This window comes from Dermacentor andersoni, chromosome 8 (assembly GCF_023375885.2).
Source record: "Dermacentor andersoni chromosome 8, qqDerAnde1_hic_scaffold, whole genome shotgun sequence".
Taxonomy (NCBI): domain Eukaryota; kingdom Metazoa; phylum Arthropoda; class Arachnida; order Ixodida; family Ixodidae; genus Dermacentor; species Dermacentor andersoni.
Window position 1 is genome coordinate 117,249,601 of NC_092821.1, and position 22,182 is coordinate 117,271,782.

Consider the following 22,182-nt stretch of genomic DNA (forward strand, 5'->3'; position numbering starts at 1 on the left):
CTTCCCACTCACAGGACTGCATGTCATCTTAGGTGTTCCTTTTTCAATCAAGAATGTTGAGGTTGCCTTTGTGAAACTCGATTTCTTGCCTCAAACGAGCTTGTACAAACTGACCAAGCTGATAATTCTACCTGCTTATATAAGAAATATGTTGCGGTTATGAACCCTCATAATGAATGACACATGGTACAAAAATTTTATGTATTAAAACAATTTCATGAAATTTTTCGTGTTTTTTGCGTTCGTGTTCACTTCTCTACTCTTGTGTCCTGTCTGCACGCCTGACCTCTTTTTTTGCATAATAAATATCGTCTAAACTTAACCATGCTTTTTTTACCACAATGCAGGTAGAAAAAGTTCCGGTAACACCATGCATTCAGTATGGTGTCCCAGACGTGTATTCAAGCAACCTCCTTCATGTGGACCAAGAACTACTCTGCAGTGTCTCGCAGACTTCCATGCGAAGCTCTCAACATTCTCGTCTCAGTGGAATGGCTGCTTATCTATCAGCGTGTCCATCACCAAGACGGTGAGTTGTAAAGCTTCTGTACCCGTTTAAGAATGCTTAATCATTTTTTATTTAGTTTCCACGGTTGGCCGTAGAATCTTAACATTTCTGATGTTTCTAACATTTTTACCTGGCACAAAGCGGTGCAATAACTTTAAACCAGTGTAATGTATTTAAGTGATGCTCACTCTAATGCCTATCTGGTTTTGTTAGTGTTTAAGAAAGTTGAATGTCTGATGAGGTAACAACATTTGAATTTGTCATCGTGGTTCGTTTCTATGAGCTGTTAGGAAATAAGATGCAAAACTTATCACACGCCAGTTGTAGCATATTTGTTTTCATGACTACAGTATACACGTTTCAAAAAGATGGGAAGTGGGGAAAAAAGCCTCAAGAACATAATTATCCTAGGATTGTCATGTCCTTACAGCTTTGCAAGGACTAATGCCTCATACATCTTGGGAGCACATTGGTCGGAATGCCTACAGGTATATTTGATAAGAGTATAGCTTGCACCCAGATTTGCCTCACAGCTGATGGCTGATGGTTTTTTTTGTCGTCTTCATGTTACTACTATGCATTCAATATTCATTTAGATGTAAAGGGCACTACAGGCACTGAAGTATCAAATGGCACTTGCATTTCAGGGGACAAAGTGCCCAGCATCCCTGTCACAAGATGTGTTCTAGGAGCAACCTTGCCTCTAGATAAATGGACACCAGATGCTCTGTGTACAGTGTAATCGGTGTACTTGTCTGGAGTGCTTGAAAGATGTGCTACGGGCTGTACTGGCACTGTCTGAAGATAATGCATTGTTCTAGAAAGCCTGTAGCTGAGCATCTGCCACCATACTGAAGGAACTGTCCTAATTTATTTTGTTGACGTGGTTGAAATTTAGGAGCTGCAATGAATAGTTGTGAATGTGGCAGTGCTGCCGAACTAAAGCACAAATTACACACCTCGACTCACACAATGCACTCTGAAAGTTTTGCTACGTGGTATCTGTGTTTGCTGCCTGACCTTATGTCACCTTTACGAGCAGTCGCAAGTCATTGCAGCTGCTGAGGCTTTATCAACTGGCAAGGTGAAAAAAGAATGGTGCGCCAACAGTGTGGCTGCACACTCCGAAATGCAAGCTTCTTGAACCAGGTGTTCGGTAGCAGTACCTGTGCAGCCAAAACATGGTGTTTGAGCTCTGTAGGCAACTGTGTTCAACTGCCCACAAGTGTGCTGTCACAACAGAAAGTTGAGAACAAGCAGCATTTTTACCGGTGTTTCTTCAAAACATTAGTGCAAGTCATTCTTTCACCAAGGCTGGTAATCATGCATATGTAATGAGAACAGGGCATTTGTGACACACGAGGAGTCATGTGTCAAGTTTAATTAGATCAGTAATCTATGAGATGGAATTATAAAAAGTATACCTTTTGTTCCTCAGTGGTCTCTTGGAGAGACATGACTATTTCCGGCAGTTTAGTTTTGAGTTTTTATGTCTAGATTTGGTGTGCATATTGCAGCTATACCAGTCAGTGCTCTGTCCTGCCCAATTTTTATGCTGTCTTTGTGATATTTGCAATATTTTGCAGTTCAGCTGAGCGAAGTATATGTCTTTACTATTACCAGTTTTCATGTTCAACTTTTGTGCAGTGCTCACTAGTTATTACTAGCCATGTTTTGTTCCCATATGCTCTTGGATTGTTGCGCGAAGTGACACGGACACAGACTACAAGCAGACAGGACGAGCGCTCACTCTCAAATAAATTTTTATTGAAACGAATTTACATCTATATATATATACATATATATATATATATATATGTGTGTGTGTGTGTGTGTGATTGCAAGAAACCACAGCATAAGACCATGGCAAGGTATGAAGACATCAGTTAAACATATCAGGAAGTAGGAAAGTCAAAAAAGGAGTTAACAAAAAGACGGTACTTCAGATTAACACACCTGTTGTGAAGATACTGAAATTCGCATTCTAACAGACAAAGATGCATGGCTAACGCAAGTCTCCTAATCTTTTAATGTGGAATGCCTCGATTATTTCCCGTGTGGTTTGGCATTTGTGTCTCGAAAGAACTTTTGTGCCTTCAAACAAAGGTTTACAACCACAAATGAAACAATGTGACGCTAGATGTGAAGCATTAGGGTTGTAAAGTGAATGTTTGTGTTCTTTTAGTCTAATATTAGTGCACCTGCCGCTCTGTCCAATGTAAGTCTTCCCGCACTCGAGAGGAATCTGATAAACTATACAAGTGTTACAAGGCACAAAAAGGGACATATGTCTAACGCCGCAATCAACTTTTCTTTTTCGCCACCCTGTTCAAGTTTCCTATGCATCATATGGCACATGATAGACAACTTGCGGGGGCCGAGAATACTTTATCCACGTGATATCTATTGGGCACCATTCCATAAACCATGGGATAATCTATGTACATAGGGCACCATAGCAAACAGTTTCTTTTTCTGTTTTTCCCCATTTTAAAGGCTTTTCGCAGGTTAGTGATAATAAATGCACAGGATAACTAGCCTTCTCAAGCCTATCTATTTGTTGTGAAAAATTTCGTTTCATATTGTGTGGACACGACTTAGTAATGGTAAGCTTAAGAGCTGAGTAAGCTAGTCATGTCCACACAATATGAAACAGTTTTTCACAACAAATAGATAGGCTCGAGAAGGCTAGTTATCCTGTGCATTTATTATCGCTAACCTGCGAAAAGCTTTTAAAATGGGTAAAGAGCCCCGCTAAGAAACAAGAAAAACAATAAAGAAAAAAGGTTTGCTGTGGTGCCCTGTGTACATAGATTATCCCATGGTTTACGGAACGTCGCCAATAGATATGACATCGATAAAGTTTTCTCAATCCCTGCAAGTTGTCTATCATGTGCCCTATGATAAATAAATAACTTGAACAGGGTGGCAAAAAAGAAAAGATTGTGGCGTTAGACATGTGTCCCCTTTTGTGCCTTGTACCACTGGCATAGTTTATTAGACTCCTCTCAAGTGCGGGAAGACTTAATTTGGACAGAGCGGCAAGTGCTTTAATATTGGACTAAAAGAACACACATTCACTAATCAACCCTAATGCTTCACATCTAGCGTCACATTGTTTCAATTGCGGTTGTAAACCTTTGTTTGAAGACACAAAAATTCTTTCAAGACACAAATGCCAAACCACACAGGAAATAATCGAGACATTCCATATTAAAAGATTAGGAGAGACTTGCGTTAGCCATGCATCTTTGTCTCTGTTAGAATGCGAATTTCAGTATCTTCACAACACGTGTGTTAGTCTGAAGTAGTGTCTTTCTTTGTTTCCTTTTTTGACTCCCCTACTTCGTGATATGTTTAACTGATATCTTCATACTTTGTCATGTTCTTATGTTGCGTTCTTTTGCAATCACCCATATATCTATATATATATATATATATTATGTTCTGCGTTTCAGTAAAAATTTAGTTGAGAGTTAGCCCTCATCCTGTCTGCTTCTAATCTGCGTCCGTGTCACTTCGCGCTACAATCCAAGATCATGTTACTGTACCAACTCGCCCAACTTTCTATTCTTGTGTTCACATAGACACACTAAGACTTGTTCTTTCTTATGTGACCGGTTATTTTTGTACTTTATAATAAGATGCAGTGCTTTTCCAATAAAAACATGTGATAGTTCATAGTGCAGTTATTTAAAAAAAACTTTTCTGCTTAAAATTTAATTGAACAAGCCTGGGCCATTATTCGGTGCTTATGTCTTTTTATTGGTATGGTTTTACTCCTTATCTTCCTTTTTACTTTTAAAATGTGCAAACATTATCATGTAACCATTTCTCTTTAATGAAATAATAAATGCTTTTCTTCTGACATTTCGTCACAAATTTTACAGTGATTTTGTTCAATTAGGTAACCTTAGACTAGCTGATTGTTATTCTGGTAGCTTAACTTACAATGCCTGTGGGATATTGAACGCAAGCACATGGTGAAAAATAAGCTAAATTATTGGGTATAAGCAGGTCACTGGCAGTAAATGGAACATACATAAATTTAAGGAAATAGTGCAGGCTTATATATTGAACACCATGCACAGCTACACATGCAGTTTTGTTTGTAAATGCTGAAACATTATTCTAAGTGGAAGCGCTTTGCTGGACTTTGTTCTTTGGCTTTCAGTGCTACCTTTAAGTCATATATGTGAAGGTACTAGTAGAAGCATCCCGTGGGGATAAATGACAACTTTGATGAATAGAGGTATAAAATGTGTGCTTAAAACGGCAAAAAACTGCTTGACAGGCAAAGGTATGCTTCTGTAGTACTGCACTTGTTACCGTCGCCAATACATGCATTGCTTTGCGCTCTATTGCATTCAATATGAGCTACAACAACGAGCTGTGGTGTCTTTCCCTCCTGGTCGAGCTGGTGTTACTGCGAAAATTTTTGACCAAGAAAAGTGGAGGTTTGTAATTATTTATGAAATGTATGTAACATCATGCTTTTGGCTGTGTGCTGTTTCCATGGGGTGATAAGTACTGGTGCACCAAGGTGCGGGAGATCCTGTGTCCTTAGTGCAGCGCGCGTTGTTATTGCGCTCTGCCTCCTGCCGGCAGTGTACTATCACTGCAGATGAAGATTACGAAAAGCATAGGGTGCGTGCATTGCTGCGATCGTGAAACTTAAATTTTTTGCCTGAAAGGGTCACACGTTATATATGCTACCACATGACGGACCAGAAGCGCAATATGACAACGCGCCACAGATTCTAGCTCATACTGAACGAGGTAGTACCATAGCTAAGGCTAGGCAGCATTCACAGCTAGTCTCTTCATTAACTACATGGCTGTAGTGAACGCTAAAATACTTGCATGGATAACACCCTTTTGGAAGGGTGTTGTCCATGCTACACCCATATTGAAAGGGTGGTGTCTGTGTTACGCCCATATAGAAAGGGTGTTGTTTGTTTTACACCCATAGGCAAGGTGACGTCAGATTAACACCCTTTCCTTTGTGGGGTGTTAATTTGCACCCCTTTGCTTGGGGTGTAGCAATACACCCAAAAGGGTGTCACCCACGGGACAAGTCATTTACACCCTTAAGGGCGTTAAAATTTTGAGAGTTTACGGGCAAGTTACGCCAATGCTGATCGCTGTGAAGAAGCCAAGGCGGCCATTCAGTTGCGCATCCAAATTCCGAATGAAAACGTAATGATGTACGCCGAGGACATGACGCGCCTCTTTCGTCGGGCTGATTCGGTCATGGCTGAAGATAGGAAGCTCCGCCACTTAATGCGAGGGCTTAAGGAGCAACCTTTCGCTGCCTCGTTCGGACTCCTTCGAAGACCGTGGCTGAGTTTTTAACGGAAGCCATGACAGCGGAAAAAGTTCTTCAGCATCGATGAGCTGTGCAAGACCGGCAAGTCAATGTCACATCAAAGATGCGTCAGATCGCAGCTGTGGGAAGTAGCGTCACCATTGACTCTCTTTGCGACCTCATTCGAATTACGTATGTGCGACGAGCTACAATTGGATTCACTGCCCGCCTCAACCTACTGCGGGATCCAAATCTGACCTTATCAGGAACGAGGTACAGCATGCTCTGCAAGTCCCACTTGCCAGTGACGTCACGCCACCTGTGCCGACGGAGCTCCGGCGAGCATCATACGCGGAAACTGCGGGTTGTTTAGCGCACCCCACGCGCTTAGTGCACTCCACACCTCACGATACACTCTCGTAAGTGCAACCGCTACAGAAATTGGAGAATCGGCATCCGCTTCAAAGTAAAATGGTCGATTGGCGCGCACCGAACAGGCGACCACTGTGTTATCACTATGGCGAAGCTGGAAATTTATACTGTGAACGGCTAACGAGTGGATGAAAATTTTAATAAACCGCAGTTTGTTCGACATATCTTTGTTTGGCTCTTTCTATGCGCTTTCGGGCAAGTTTTTATTCCAATTTTCATTTTTGTTCCCGTTCACACGCACACTGAGATATCTCGGTTTTCTTCTGACTGCAGCGGCGCTTCGATCACCGACGAGTGCAGACGCGGGTCACATCGGCTCCCGCTTTGAGGACGCTGCGGCAGTAACGTGGCTGGTATCTGGAGAAACTTAATTAAAAGAAAGCCGGTCCTCGGTCTGAAATGACTGGAGCTGAAACCTAAAGGAAGAATCGTGGTAATTAATCTAGCCAACTGAGAGATCTGCGCGAGATTGTTTGCAATATATTTTGCAATGCGTGAAAAGAAATATATGTTTGCCATCGGAATGAGAGAAGCGCTGGCATTTGTAATATGCGTGTCGTTATTCATAGGACATTTTGACACAGACAGTGCTAAGCTGACACATGACATTCAAGTAAAGGTAAATTTCTTTGTTACTGTGAATTATTCAAAACTGTTGTTAATTTTCACCTGCAACTCACAGGGTGCTAAACAAGGTGCTGCTGATCCCGCTGCCATGAGAAGCTGTATTCATCACTGAAAACAGGTTGGCGCCATTCGTCCACTAGCCAATCCTTCACAGAACCCGCGAACTCAAGCCTCAGTTGCCTTTGGCACTGTCAGATGAGGCTCATCAGCAGCCACGCAGCTCTGAACCCTGTCTCTCGCAGTCGCCGCCGGATTGTGCAGGACGAGACGCTTAGACAAAGCTCATCGCGAGTTTCGTCGCCATTCATGAACGGTTTTACCCAAACACAGGCAACGACGAGCAAATCGGTGTGATTACCTGTTGCTCTTGGTCGCCCACTCTACTCTTCGTCGCCAACAGTTCCCGCACAGTTGCGGTACGCCCTAATAATTCTGCTCACTGCTCTCCTCGACATCTTGAAAACGAGTTTTAGGAAAATCCTACAACTCGTTTCACTGAGTGCATCCGCAATGTCATCTCTCAGATACCGCTCAGCTGTGGAAAATGTTATATAGGTCAAACGGGACCGTGCTTCAATGAAAGAGCTCGTCAGCACAGCAGTAACCTAAAGAATGACTATGGGAGTCATTTAGCCGGACACTGTAACAGGTGTCACTGCACCCCCTTATTTGAAAAGACAAAATTCATAGGGAAAGGAAAGGGTAAGAGGGAAAGGGAAATAGTAGAGGCCTTTCACACTAGAAAGGAAGGAGATAAATGTGTAAGCACTCTCTCTCTTGGCTTGTCGTGAAAAGAAATCACATTTTTGGAAGAAAGATTATAATGTTATTGATTTGCAGATGGTTTCGCGACTGATGTGCGCATGCATATGCTGAAGAAGGTATATATGTCCGGTGAATTTCAAATAAACTTCCAGTTGGTAGTCAGCGCTTGTCTGGGGTATTTGTTTCCTTGTGTCCTCGTCTTTTTTGCGCTGTTTAACCTCAGTTATATAAAAGCAGTGCGGGGACAATACATTCCCCTCGGAGTGTTCTGCTTAGCGGAGCACAGTAGTTTGTGCAATTCAGTCCTACTACTTAACGCGACAATGCACACCAATTGCAAAACCATGTTTCTTTATGCGGCAGCAAACATTGGAACCGCTTGCAATAATACAAAACCTAAGAAAGAAATTTTTCGCGAATAACCTCATGGCGGCAGATGAGGCAATGCGACGCGCCATAACCGAAAAAAAAGTGCGGCGAACGCGCTAATCAGCCAGCCCAGATGCAGCCGGTGCGTAAGACAACTAAGGACGCAGATGCCCATGAGACGTTCATTTGAGGGATCGCCAGTCGTTTGTGCGTAGGCGTGAGTAAGAGCGGGCGCGAGAGAAAATATGGGGGCTTTTGCTCCTTCAATATATGACTCTGCCTAGGCACTACGGCGGAGGTTTCTCAGCATGTGTTGCATGCGTTTGTCCCCTAGATATGCTGGCATTGCGGAGTGCGGTGGAGTTTACGCTCCGCCCCTGGCTGCCCGCGCGGTGAGGCAGTGGGCACGGATGCACCATTTGGTGATCGCTGTGTCTGAAGGGGCAAGGCTCTGACTGGTATTGTATAAATTGCGGGTTGCTTTTTTCGTCGCGACGATAGATGGGATTTTCTACAAGCAATGCTCTAGGAGGGCCCATGTAACTGGCAAACGGAGGCCTCAGGAGAGCATCTGGGATTATAGTAAAGCAGGCGGGGCAGGATCTCCAGCGCGCGCCAAGGGCTAGCGGGGGGATCAAAGCTGGAAGCAGGGCGGCACGTGGGCTGGGACCGCAGGGGCCGAAGCGTGTCAGGGGGTGTTCGCATAAAAATTTGGCTGTCCATGATAGGGGACAGCTGATCTTACACACCCCTGGCACGCGCAGGCCTCAGCGAGCCCCAACCCACGGACCAGGCTGGGTTCTAGCTCTGGTGTCCCTGTTGCCGCTTTGGTTTCCTGGAGGTGCCGCCAATGATGCAAAAAATGGCACCTTGTTGCAATTAGTGAAAAACACGATTGAATAAATATAATTACATCCAGCCGCCAACTTGTGACGCTAAGTTCAACACTACCACGCCCCGCAACTTCTGCAACGCCAGTCACAACTTCGCCTCTGAAAATACGTCGGACAGAATTTCTCGCGCCTGCGGCACGGGTATGGATCAGTCATCGTCACCGGCAGCCTTTCAGCCACTTGCGTTCAACCACGGTTGCTAAGGCCGCATCGCGGGCTTACAGCCATTACAACCTTCCAGATTTTCAATATATGCGGCCTGGGCTCCACTACGGTCGTTACTGCTCCCACAGAAACATCTGTGATGTTATTTACAAGGTACATTGCCGTTGCACAGTCTGAATGATTTGCGGCTAAATCATTCCTATCATTGTACCTCGGCTGGCGTACTCCCTGGGTAACTGTGCCAAATCTTCCACAGCAGGCCTAGCTGCTTCTGTAGCACTCTACTGGTACCGTATCTCGTCGCATTCAATCAAGTCTCCATCAACTGGCTCCTTCCAAGTGGCACACGTGGCACTCTACCCTTTGGAACCGTGCGCTGGCAAATATCGCAAGAAGCAACAAACCTTTCCAAATCAGCCGTGATGCCCGGTCAATAGAATTCCTCAGGAATCCGATCCTTAGTCTCCTGAGCGTCTAAGTGACCAGCCATTACACCGTCATGTGCTGTTTTTAACACAGCGTCTCGGTGGCAGCTCGACACGACGAGCTGACGCATTGACCGTCCGTTCTTCTCCATGTAGTACCGATAAAGCACCCCATTTTCCTGTTTGAATTCGACACTTCCTTTCTGGTTTGAGCATGTCTGATTCAGGTTGATATCAGCGAAACATTGCTTAAGCGTCTCATCACTTCTCTGCTCGCTCGTGTACCCGTCCTCGCCTGGTAACTCTACCGCGACCTCGGAAGCCTGGAGTTTGGGAAGCCTTTTCTGCTGCGCTTGCGCCTGGGCGCGGGTGATAGCTGCCGCCACCGGTTCTTGTTTCTTCTAGTCCTTACCGCCGTATTCCTCGGTCTCGTATTTAGGATCCTCCGGGGATCCTACGCCTCCTATATTTCACACAATTAGGTCATACAGCCGTTCTCGCATACATAGCACTGTGAGAGGGCCGGTAAAATACGGGGTGTCGACTTCAATCCGCGCCTTGGGCAGTAGCTTGGCAGTTCCGTCAATGAAATAGACGAGGCTGTTTGCACCCGTTATGCGCTCTTTGTTCAGCAGATCAGCCTTTACAATCACCCTGTGTCCCGCAACACTGAGCTCTCTCTCCCTCCTAGGACCCCGGAAGCAACCGGAAATGCCTTGGCGAGAAATTTTGGCTGCGTCTCTATTATCGCGTTGATAACGGGAATCTTGTCCCCACTTCTAAGCTCGAGATAGCCGTCACGCATCTGATCCTGGTGATCTACTTTCGTGGGGGCGTAAACGCACGATGCCTGCAGTCTGTTATTAGAGGTCGCTAGCAGTTGTGCGATCTGTGACCCTTTCCACCACAGGTGTAACAGACGATGGCCACGTTGGCCGCGGTTTTGTTGCGAGATAGCTGGGGTGGGTGGTTTCCGCGATTGCAGAGGTAACAAAGCGCTATTGGCGGGTGGCCATTTCATCTCTTTTCAGTTTAATGTCTCTCGGCTACGACTGGATTGCCCTTCCTTGTTTTCGCTAGATTTGCTCCACCTTGAGCTTCCAAGAATTGGCCTCCCAGCTCTAAAATAGTGTCCAAAGATTCCGCCTTCTCCTTTCGATAAAGCGACAAACTCTGACCACAACCGTGCAAAAATTTTTCTCTAATCAGCAGTGCACGAAGGCAGCTGTACTCAGTATTGGGTTTAGAAAGTTGTACTCATCTACCGAAATAATGACTTAGCCGAGCTGCATATAGGGTTGCCGTTTCAGCCCCCACTGGTTTCTCGTTATTGACCCTGTCTCGAAACCCATCTACTGTGAAGCGACAGCGCCTCAAGAGAGCGGTCTTCACTTTTGTGTAGTTCGCTGCATCGTCCAGCGGTAACCTTCCCTAAACGCTAAGGGCTTCTCCGCTTAAACAGACCGAACGCGCGGTCGACCACTGGCCTTCGGGCCACTTGTGACCTCTGGCGATACTGTCAAACTACCGGATATATGCGTCCAAATCGTCCCTTCTTCATCGAAGGAGACGAGAACCCTGCTAGTTTTTATCCGTAAACTGTGCCCCTCCGCTATATGTAGGTGTTCGCCGCTAGCCCTGCTTCCGTTGCCACTTTGATTGGACTGAAACCTTAATTGTAGCAACCGTACTTCCTACTCTGCGGCTTTCTTCGCCGCCACTCGCTCCCTCTCTTTTTACTCTCGAGCCAATGCCTGCTCTTCTCGAGCATGCCCCTGGTGTTCCGCAACCCGTGTCCTCAGCTCCGTGCCCTCTAGGCCTAACTGTTCGCCTTGTTCTATACACTTGTCGAACTCTATTCCCTCCAAAATGCTGCTACCCCTCCACAACTTGCGCGCTCACAATTCGCATGGCCGTGCATTCGCGATTGGGCAACAATGTGTCAGTAGCACTAATCGATCAATCTCCATCATTCTCGTTCTTCATTCACTGTGCTGCATTTGTACAGAACGTCCTGTCGCGGACGCCAGTTTAATGTTTCAGCTTGTGACACGTTCGCCGTCGGCGTGAAGTCATTGACGGTGTATACAAGCCGGTTGGTCGTTGCGTACTCAAGCGAACACAGCGAAGGAGTCAGAGTCGGGATAAAGACAGAAAAAAAATATCTATCGACTGAGAATGACACAAAGGTTAAAAGAAACACAAGAACACTAACACACGTGCACTTAATCTAGGTCAATGATGAATACAAAAGAAATACAACAGTTACCAGTAAATATAGAAATTAACACTACACAAAACACACTTAATGGTGGCCAAATAGACAGAGCTCAAAGCAAAAAATGATAGCATGCGCATGGCCGGGCAGGAGAAGTAAGTCCATCAAGCGCTGAGTTAACGGCAGAGCTTTCCCAAAGGACGTTGGCAAGCCGATCTCATTGCGATGGATGCGATTGCTGGGCTGGGTTTCCCGAGAGTCTACGTCTGACGTCTTCCCTCGAGCAGGTTGAGCTAACTTGAGGGGAACTACCGTGAGCTTCGTTGCAGACGCTGGTTTGTCGTCTCTCACGCCAACTAGTAACTCGTAATTCAGACTCGCCTAGGCGGCCCAGGCGATACCCGACGGCACTAGCTCCTTGACGCTTTTCAACAGATTGTAGACTCAGCTTCTAGACTATAGACTGCCTAGCTCGGTCTAAAACCTGCGCCTAAATAACTTCTCCTTTCCCTAGTGTCCTGGGTTGGAGGGCAGCAGATATTGGTGACGATCCAATCAACTTCACCCAATTGTACACTGACTCCTCCCAAGGCCATGGTTGCACCCCTTTATTTATGGTCGAGGGAACGAGTGCTTCCCCGTCCCTGCTGATAGAGTTCGCGCACTCGTATTGCACCACACACGCACACCCTTGAGTCCGTGGTGGGCCTCTATTGTTCGTTCATGAACAGGAGAAACGACGGCACCCAGCAACATGGAGCTGTCGGTACACATACGCTGACAGCAATTCATGGACACGGGATTGCACAGACACCACCCACTTCGGAGTATTCGCACCCCCGCCTTCTTAGTGAGCTTCTTAGTGCACGCGCGGGGCAAAGAATACGCAGAGGTTCCTACGAAAAGCTGTCAGGGCGTCATGGTTGTGCCGACGACAAAAAGACAATAATCCCTAAACCTGCTATCGACCCTTTTAGGCCCCTTGCCCGAGTGGCCGGCAATAACCGTCTTGATCGTCGGTGCCTATTACCACGACCCTTTTGTCACTCATTAATAGGTGCTTCGTCGAATCGAATAATGCCATACCCTGACATCGAATACTTCGCCTTTCGGGTGAAACTGCGACTTTTTAAATAGAAGATGTGTTCGTTCACAGCCTTTCAGCCATGATGTTGTCATTTGACGCCATGTGTGTAACGTGGCTTAGATTGTAATTTTTTCATTTGTCATGCTTATAAAATATTTATTTCGCGGTAAATACGTCAAGCAAAGAAAATTCTGCTCCAACGGCAAATTCCAGACAGAAAAGGTTAAAGACAATCCTCAAAATTCTCTAATGGAAGCATCTTCGCTAGCTGATGCAACATGGTGGTCATAACCAGAAAGATTGGGAGTGGGGATCCTTTGCTTTTGCTCGCTAATGTGTAGAAGTTTTTCGTATACGAGCTCGCCCAGAATTATTCCTAACATTCCACCAGGCAAACTGTATGTCTACGCATTATATTATATGCGCACATGTCTCAAGAAATGATACGCTTTATTTATAGTGCTGCAAGGGCTGGGGAGAGCAGGGGAAGGGTTGCAAACATTAATTTGCAAGATTTGTTGGATCGTAGCTGACTAATCGATTACTTAGGGACTATCGCACAATGCTTCATGTCGCCAACGTCTGCTATATTTTATGGGAATCAATACCGGTTTGCGTGTACAGGTTTGTTTTAACTATCACTTGCAAAATTGCCGAAACATCACGAATACCTAAAGGATGAATGTTTCTCATTGCGTTACACTGGATACTGAATGTTGTATTTCTAAAATTGTCTAATTTGAGCTTCCTGTATTTGTTACAGTTCGAGTTCAATGGCGTTGAATTGGTAACATATCCTATGGAGCTCAAGTACCTGAATGTGCTTTTCAGAGCATTGAAAATGTATGGCCTTAAAGATCGCACATCAGCAAGAGAGGTGCACCAGGAGTACAGTAATGTCTCGGAGTCATTTGCGCTATTCACTATGCAAAAAATGTATGATGTGGCCGCCGTAAGTTTTCATCGGCGTAAAAGCCGTCACATTTATTTGTTTTGGGAAGTGTACAGTAGACAAAGTGTAAACGGCAACTATTTCAGCCCTGTAAGCCGCTTTCCTATAGCGATGAGATGCAGCAGTGCTCGTGTACCATTCACTCAGTGCATTCTGAAGAATCCTAGGGGGTCAGATTTATTCCGGAGTGCACCACTACCGCGTGCCTCAAACGGTATCGTTGTTTTGGCACGTCATGCCCCAGAATTTGCTATTGCCATCAGCATTCTTAGGGTACCTCACGCACTTTTGGGAGGAAGAGTTTTAACAGTATGTCTCTAACAGTTTCCCACAAATCTGGATTTCTGGGAATGTTATGATTGAATGGGTAGCGCATCGGGCTGTTGTGCTAACAGCGCTCAAGACCAGCCGTCTTATAGACTTGGGTCATTGGATATATCACACTGTTTCCCTATGTGGTCACATGTCACGAAGCCCACGGCTGCAGAACTCATGGCTCTGCGCAGTGCGCTTCAATTTATTGACACAGAAAATTCTGGTGCATGGGCCGTGTTTTCCGATACAAGACCGGCTTTACACAGCGTGCAGTCTATTCTCAGACGTGGAGCTCACGAATAGCTAACATACGAAATCGTCAAACTTCATCCCGACGTCAAAGAGAAAGGGCACGAAATTGTTTTCCAGTGGCTACCTGGTCATGGCGGCATCAGAGGAAATGAACAAGCACACAAAGCAGCCCGAGAGTCACCTCAAGAACTACACATCGTTGCCATTTCTCTTTCCAGGACAGACGCTGCAAGGCAGCTTCGTCACCTGGCATGCAAGCTCTCTTTAAATGAGTGGAGCACCCTAAATATAAGGCACACCAGGTTGAACGAACTAAACCATTCTCTACAACTTCACCCTCCACCCGGGCTTCACCGACGTGAGGCATCGCTTCTATACCGGCTGTGATCTGGAGTGGCTTTCACGAACGCGTACACTAGTTTGATTGGAATGACCGATAGTGCTGCATGCGACATCTGCGGCGTGGAAGAGAACATATCGAACATTTATTGTGTCACTGTAATGAATTTCAGTCGGAAAGACAAACATTATTATCGCATTGCGACGAATAGACGATCGGCCATTGTCTGTGCAGGTGCTACCTGAAGACTGTCCCCATCGCTTGTCGGCCCACGAGGCTATGAAGGAACTGTTGCCGTGCGGCGAGTGCTGCAGAGGAAGTAGCTGCGGCGGCGATGCGATGTGCTTGCAGAACTCACTTGCACGCTGGCCCATGCCCGAGTCCTCGAGGGTGTGGAGGTCGCACAGGAGACGCTGGCCTTGTGGCGAACGTTGAAGGCGCTCGATATGATGCAGCGCTTGCTTCCGCGCGCGAAGTGACGGCGGCCAGCTTCCAGCTTCGGTGAGAGTTGGTCCCACTTGCGACTGGCGGGGAAGCCCGTATAGTTGGCGAATTACAGTGCGGTATTCGGTATCGATGGCGTTCCATTTGCCGGCTCGGCGTTGGTAATAGGAAGCGCGTAGAGCGCTGGTGATGTTGCGACCAAGTTGTAAACTCCAAGCGCATGTTGCGGTGTACAACCATGACCATGGGCCAGCAGGGAGCTTACGGCGCCTGCCACCTTCTTTTCAGGGCTGGGTGACGGCCGCGTTAAAGTTGACTCGGCCGTCGAACTCGACGCCAAGATGGCGCACTTTTCTCTGCCACGGGAGGGAGCTTCCTCGAAGCGTGATAAGCTGCTCTTCGAAGCGCGCATGAGATGCACGGGGATGGACCATCAGTGCTTCGGTTTTTGACGCCGAGAGCTGGAGCCCTATGCATCGACGGCTCTGATCGCTGACTGAATAGATTATCGCACTTGAAAGCCAAGGTCCGTGGGCTCATACGCAAACAGCGCAATGTCATCAGCTTAGAGTGCCGCACTAACTTCATGGGTCATCACCTTTGGTATGTAATCGGGGAGCCTTGCCAGAGCCAGGTTGAAAAGAAATGGGCTAAGCACGTTGCCCTGGGGAACGCCGGAGCTCACGCTGCGCGGGGCACTGAGCGCCTCGCCAACACCCACTCTGAGCGTGCGGTTGCTGAGAAAGGCCGCGACATAGTCGAAGAAGCGGCCTGTGACACGTAGCTCACGAAGAGCTTGAATGGTGGTAGTGTGAGTGAGACCATCAAATGCGCGTTGCACATCGAGCAGCACGAGATATCCGGCTTTGTGGCGGCTTGCTGCGTCCTCGAGTGTGTCGACGACCTCTGCGAGCGAGTCAGCTGTTGAGCACAGTCGGCGGAAGCCACTCTGTTCAGGAGCGAAAGTGTCGAGGGCGGAGGCAATCCACTCAAGGCGGCCCAAAGCCATGGCCTTCAGTGTTTTCCCGGCTACGGAAGTAAACGGCACTGGATGATAGGAACTGATGTTCGTGGCAGCATCGTCGCGCTTGAGAAGAGGAAGAACAATCGCCTCTTTCCAGTCAGTGCGAATGATGCCGCTGCTCCAGACACACTTAAAGGCCTCGAGAAGTGTAGGGACCTGCGCTGCGTCGATGTTCCGGAGCACCTGATAAGTTAGTCCGTCAGCACCAGGCGCGGAGCGTCGCTTCCGATTGTCGAGAACAACACGCAGCTCACATATAGTAAATTCGGCCGAACACAGCACCTCAACATGCTCCAAGGTTGCGCTCGTGGGGAAACAGCAAAGAGGAGCGGGGAGTTCAGCCATGTTCTGCGGTGGTAGTTCGCTGGTCGGTGTGCCCGAGCGACACGCCTCCCGAACGCTATGATCCCCTCATAGCTTGAAAAAATTGTACACCTCTTTCTCTCTCTCTCTCCTTTTTTGTCGTGGTCATCTCTGGTCAAGACAGAATTAAGTGGCCTGTCTCAATAACATCAATAGCAATACGCAAAAAAGCACGTTTTAAAAAGATACCCTGAGTTTGTTGCTTAATTCCCCAGCTCAGACCGTCTGCATTGTTAATCTGGCTCACTTTCCTACACTTGACCTCGAAGTTGTATTCCTTCAAAATGAAGCTCCATCTTCGTAGTCTCCCGTTTTGATTGCGATAGCAATTATTTGGACACTCCAGGCGCATTTCTACCATCGGCGTCGCCGTGAGGTTCCGTATGAATGAAAGCTAGGGAGGGTGAGCCGGTGAACGTGGTTCAATCTCGCGTGTGCGAGCGAGGAACGCGGCTCGGATGCGTGCCCACTCCTGCCTCGCGCGAGGAAGGGGGGTCAGGCGAAGGAGGAGGGGCGTTCTTTTCCAGCGGCTTCTAGGGTTACTCGATGTCCTCCTCACCGGCCGCTCCGCACAGAGTGGAGACAACCGCGGCGTCTACTACGGTGTTGCCCACACGAATCGTGGACACCGAGTCAACGCTTTTGGAGGACGCCATACGGACGCATCGCCGGCGCTCCTGGGTGTTGAAAGCAATCGGCAACGTGGCCAAAGTACGCGCCGCGTGGGCGTCGTCTTCAATGCGATTGGTGTTTGCAGAGTGCGCATAGTGCCGGTAGGTTCATATGCGCTGTGCTTTCGACGTTTCGTTCGCGTTGAAACGAGAGATGCATGAAGGTCAATCAGCTCGCTGCTGCCGCAATTCCTCACTCCAAAATTTTGACTACGAGTTTCCGTGCTCATCGAGCGAGATGTGTTCATGTTTACCTGAGCGCACGTGACACCGTGCTGGTTAATTTAGCTAAAGCACTTTGGCGGGCTGGTTACATTATATTTATGATACAATGTGTAAGCGCGACTGAGCTAGGATGTAGAAAGACGTAGACGTCCCTCACAATGACAGAGCTGTCTCTGTGTGTCTGTTTCTTTCTACCTACTGGATGAGTCATGATTACCCGTGCTATCATTGTCAGTTTCGTTAATAAGCGAATGTTTACAACATTATAATGCCGATAAAACTACCATCCTTAATTCGTACACCTATCTGATAATTTGCTATCGCAATCGGTGCTTCGTCTTCCGGGCGAAACTGCGAACTTTTTCCCGACATTTACTTCAGCCATGCAATAGGGCAATGATCGCTCTCGACCATGCATTTGGTGCCTTTAATATAGTGTCCTAGTTTTTGAATGGCCGATACTATGAAAAAACACTGCTTCTCCGAGGCGCTTAACTCCTCTTCTCGCGGTGTAAGTTTACGAGTAAGGCATAGCACGGGATCGTTTTCACCGCGTTAGTTAAGTTGGGCCAGGACAAAAACCAGAGCATGGTTGCTGGCGTCTCACTGGAGAATGAGTCCTCTGCGAAAGGGAAAGAGAGAAATAACTTTATTTGCCTCTGCAGGGTTGGAAATTATGGCAGGTAGGCCTAGTGTGGCTCCCAGGTGGGGGCGACGTCTTCGGCCCACGAGATGAGTGCCAGTTGTGTGTTCTTGTCTGCTGTTGTCAGCAGCTCGTTCCAACCCTCTTCGTTTGTAGCTGGCAGTAATAATAGGGGGGGGGGGGGGGAGGGTGTTACCGTGGCATCCGCAGAGAATGTGTGCCCGAGTGATGAGCACTCCCTGGTCGCACTTAGTACAGACGGGGTCGTAATCCCAGCCAGTGAATAAATTAAGCCTAGAATGACTGAGAATAGAATTGGTCGGCAGGCTGCGAAGCATGGTGGCTTGCGCTTGGTGGCGGTCGGGGTGGGGAGGTGGGTACACGTGTCTCGTCTCCTTGTAGAAGTTAGTAATGTCAGCATAGGATTTGGGGGCCTCTGCGAGAGCAACCGGGTTCGAGGGGCCGGCCTCCCGGCTAGTTAGGCCTCGGGCGAAACGGTCGATCCCTTCGTTTCCTGAGTTCCCCGCGTGAGCAGGTACTCGCACTAAGCTTACAGTTCTGCCGAGAGGGCAACCGCGGAGGATGGGTGCGGCGGAGAGACAAAGTGAGTTTCTCGATAAATTTTGGATGGCCTGTTAAGAGTCACTGAGAACCATGCGTGTGCGGCGGTCCGCGATGGCTGGCGCGATCGCGACCTCTTCGGCAGCGGTGGAGGAGTGTGTGCGCACTGTAGCAGCGCTGATCAGAGTGGTGTTTGGCGTCGCGACGCAGGCTAAATAGTCGCATTTTGCCGCGTCCGCGTATATAGCACGTTCGTCGGTGGAGTAGGTGACGTCTAAGGCTTGTGCCTTCAGTTGCCGGCGTCTATCGTGGCGGCCGGGTAGCATATTCTTGGCCTTGCGTTTTATGACAAGCCGACTGCAGACTCCAGTCGGGAGGGGAACAGTGGGGTGGATGTTATCTGTAGGGTTGATGTTAAGATGGTTAAGAATGTAACGACCATGTTTGGTGCGAGAAAGACAGTGTATCTGTGCAGTCTTGTGCGCCTCTGTCACCTCTGTGAGGGTATTGTATACTCAAAGCTGGAGGAGACGCAGTGTGCTGGAGGACGTGGGCAGTCCCATTGCCGCCTTGTTCGCCGAGCGGAAGGTGCTATTTACGCCCTCTTCGTCCTTGCGGCGGAGGTGGTAATAAGGCTATGTGTAGGCAATGCTACTAATGAGGTAGGCTTGTGCGAGGCGGCAGAAGTCGGTCTCCCGCATTCCCCGGCGGCGACTGGCAATGTGGCGGATTAGGCCGTTGATTTGGTGGGCTGTGGTTCGGAGGTGTTGGATGGCTTCCGAGTTCAGCGTGTAGTTCTGCACCAGCATGCCTAACACGGGGATGGTCTGTACGGAGGATATGGGGTGGGTGCAATGTGGAGCGTGATCGGCCCTTGGCGGTGGGGGTGGGTCCGCGAACACGTCTGTCTCGTATAACTAACAGTTCAGATTTGGTCGGCGAAAAAACGAGTCCGTTTGCCCGCACGTAAGTGTGAACGGTGTCGATTCCCTGTTGAAATGAATCTTGTGTCTCCTCGGCCGAGTCAGAGTTTGTCCAGAGGGTACTATCGTCGGCGTATATTGAGTGCTTGATGTGGGGTAGGGTGTCGAGAAGTGTGGGAAGGCCTCGAATAGCAATATTGAATAGGAACAGGGACAAAACAGCTTCCTGTGGTGTTCCACGGTTGCCCATGGTGACTTTTTCAGTGCAAAGGTCTCTAATGTGGAGTTCATCAGTGCGGTTGTGGAGAAAGTTGGCAATATAGTTGTAGGTGCGTGTGCCTACATTCATCTGCGAGAGGTTGGTCAGTATAGAAGCTTGCGACACGTTGTCGAACGCTTGAATGACGTCGAGGCCGAGAATGGTGGGTGTCGCCCAGATGGGACCCGGGTCGAGTACGTCGTGTTGTATCTGCCACATGAAGTCCTGGGTAGAGAGTCCAACCGGGAATCCAAAGATCGTGGGGGGAGGAGATCCTCCTTGTCTGCGTGAGTATGGAGTCTGTTTAGAACTATGTGCTCCATAACCTTTCCCAGGCAAGATGTGAGCGAGATGGGCCGGAGGTTGCCCAGATCGAGTCATTTGCCTGGCTTGGCCATGAAGACTACCATGGCATGCTTCCATGAGTCTGGAAGGCGACCTTCATACCAGCTGTGGTTGAAAAGGTCCGCAAGTGCTGCGACCGACCGGTCGTCGAGGTTGCGAAGCATTTTGTTGTTGATACGGTCATCCCCACGGCTGCCGTTGTCTTCATGCGGTTGAGAGCGGCGTGAACCTCCGACGCAATGATGTCTCTGTCCATGTCTGGATTCTGGGAGCCTTTGTAAGTTAAAGGGGTGGGAATGTCGGTGGAGGTGTTGATGTACTTGTCTTTCAAGGTAACGAGGAGTTGCTGGTTCGTCCCTGGAAACGCGTGTGTGACGTGCTTTTGATTCTTGTGTGATGCGGACTTCGTGTAGGTCGGATGAAGCAAGTGCTTGAGCATAAACCATGTGTTCTTGTATCCCAACTGCCCACTGAGTCGGTCGCAAATCTGATGACATTGTTCCTGACTAAGTTTGGTAAAGTAGGCTTCGATGTCTCGTTCGAGGTGAGCGAGGCGAAGCTTGCGAGAGTGGTTGTGTTTGCGTCGGAGCCAGCGAGCGTGGAGGCTGCGCTGGGCCCTCCACATATGCATGAGTTTAGCATCTCGGGCGGGCCAACATCCTCCTAGGTGAGTGCGGAGGTGGTGGCGTTGGCAGCGTCGCGGAGCAGAATATCTGTATGTGGCGAGGTCGTCTATGGGGCTTTGCGGACGCTGAGCTCGTACGTACCGGAAAGCGTCCCAGTTGGTGTGTTTGAATGTGCGACGGGAGCCCTTGCTGTGTGTGGCTGTAAAGATAGTGCTGAGAACATAGGGATCGCTACCTATGTTCATACAGAATTTTCCCAGCGTGCATCTGGGATGTGGCAGCTGTCTTTCGTGATGCTGTTACCGAAACGGGTGGGCCTTTAGAGGTCGAGGAGGAGCGTCAGAGCCAGTGACTGAGTAGCATCCAAAACCTTGGCTTCTTTGCGACCGCAGGCTTTGCGGGGGTAGCCCCACTAGGCGTGTGGTGCGTTAAAGTCACCCACTATAAGTAGCATCTCGTTCCGCGCGGTGGAACACGCCTTGCGAAGTAGAGTGGCTACATTAGTGCTCTTGTCACATGGGGGGGGGGAGGGGGGGGTTCGGCTGTTTGGAAGGACCTGATCGAGTTGATTCGCGGTGAGGTTGTGGTATACAAGAATGGCGGTGCTCGGCTGGAGATCCGGTGCCACCGGTCGGTTGTCAGCGGTATAGGTGGCGAGTTTGGTGTCGGTGTATGTTTCTTGGAGCGCTATAATGTGGGGTGCAAATGGCTAGGTCTGCAGGGTATGCTCCAAGGCTCTCCGCTTTGCCTTGAAGTCCCTGCAGTTCCACTGCCATACTGTGTTGGGCGCACTAGCCATCGCGTTTCCTGTAGGGTTCGGGACACCGCGGAAATGCTACGTCGGTTTTGTTAATACCGTGCCGCTGCACTCGGTCGAGGGAGGCGGGCCAGACGACTTACTGGGCTTTGATGTAGTGAGGGCGTCAGTTTGCGGCGGGCCCAAGAGGCGGTCGAGACGTGTGGCTAGGGTGTGAATATTGGCTGCCATGTTGGTGCAGACTTCAATGAGCTGGTCGATAGCGGGGGTCAGCCGTTTCAGGACGTCCTCTATTTTAGATAAGCGGGCGTCAAAGGCTTGGAATTTTGCATCACGCTCAGAGGTAGACGAGGGGGTAGGTGCCTTGCGTTTATTGCACTTGGGCTGGCGGGTGTCCATGTTGGGGTCAATGGGGGGGGGGGGCGGGGGTGGGAGCGTGAGCCACCTGCTGCGGCCGCGGTTGTGGGTGCGTCTGTGCGGACTCAAGGCTATGAATTTTAGCATTTTCCAGTGCTAACTGTAGCTGTAGTTGTTTAACTATGTCGGCCAATTCACTTAACTGGGGGTTGGGCAGCTGGCCTGTAGCCGGTAGAGGGGTCTTCCACGTGACCTGTTTGGTGGACTTAGTATCCAGCCCATACTGGGAGTTGTCCCGGGAATGCCGAGAGCGCGATGGGGAGCGGGT

General features: G+C 48.6%; 1 protein-coding gene across 13 annotated transcripts in view; it reads left to right on the top strand.

Moving 5' to 3' along the window:
• LOC129384330 (uncharacterized) overlaps positions 1-22,182 on the top strand; it is a 463,248-nt gene that overhangs the window by 176,649 nt on the left and 264,417 nt on the right. For 12 of the 13 annotated variants that reach the window (XR_011896111.1, XR_011896110.1, XM_055069656.2 and 9 more), the window contains one exon: positions 13,561-13,749. The exons of the other annotated variant lie outside the window; for it this stretch is intronic. Coding sequence is in view for 10 of the 12 variants with exons in the window: in XM_055069656.2 (XP_054925631.2) it covers positions 13,561-13,749 (189 nt within the window). In the remaining 2 variants the exon portion in view is untranslated. The remainder of the gene's footprint in view (positions 1-13,560; positions 13,750-22,182) is intronic. 13 annotated transcript variants of the gene reach the window in all.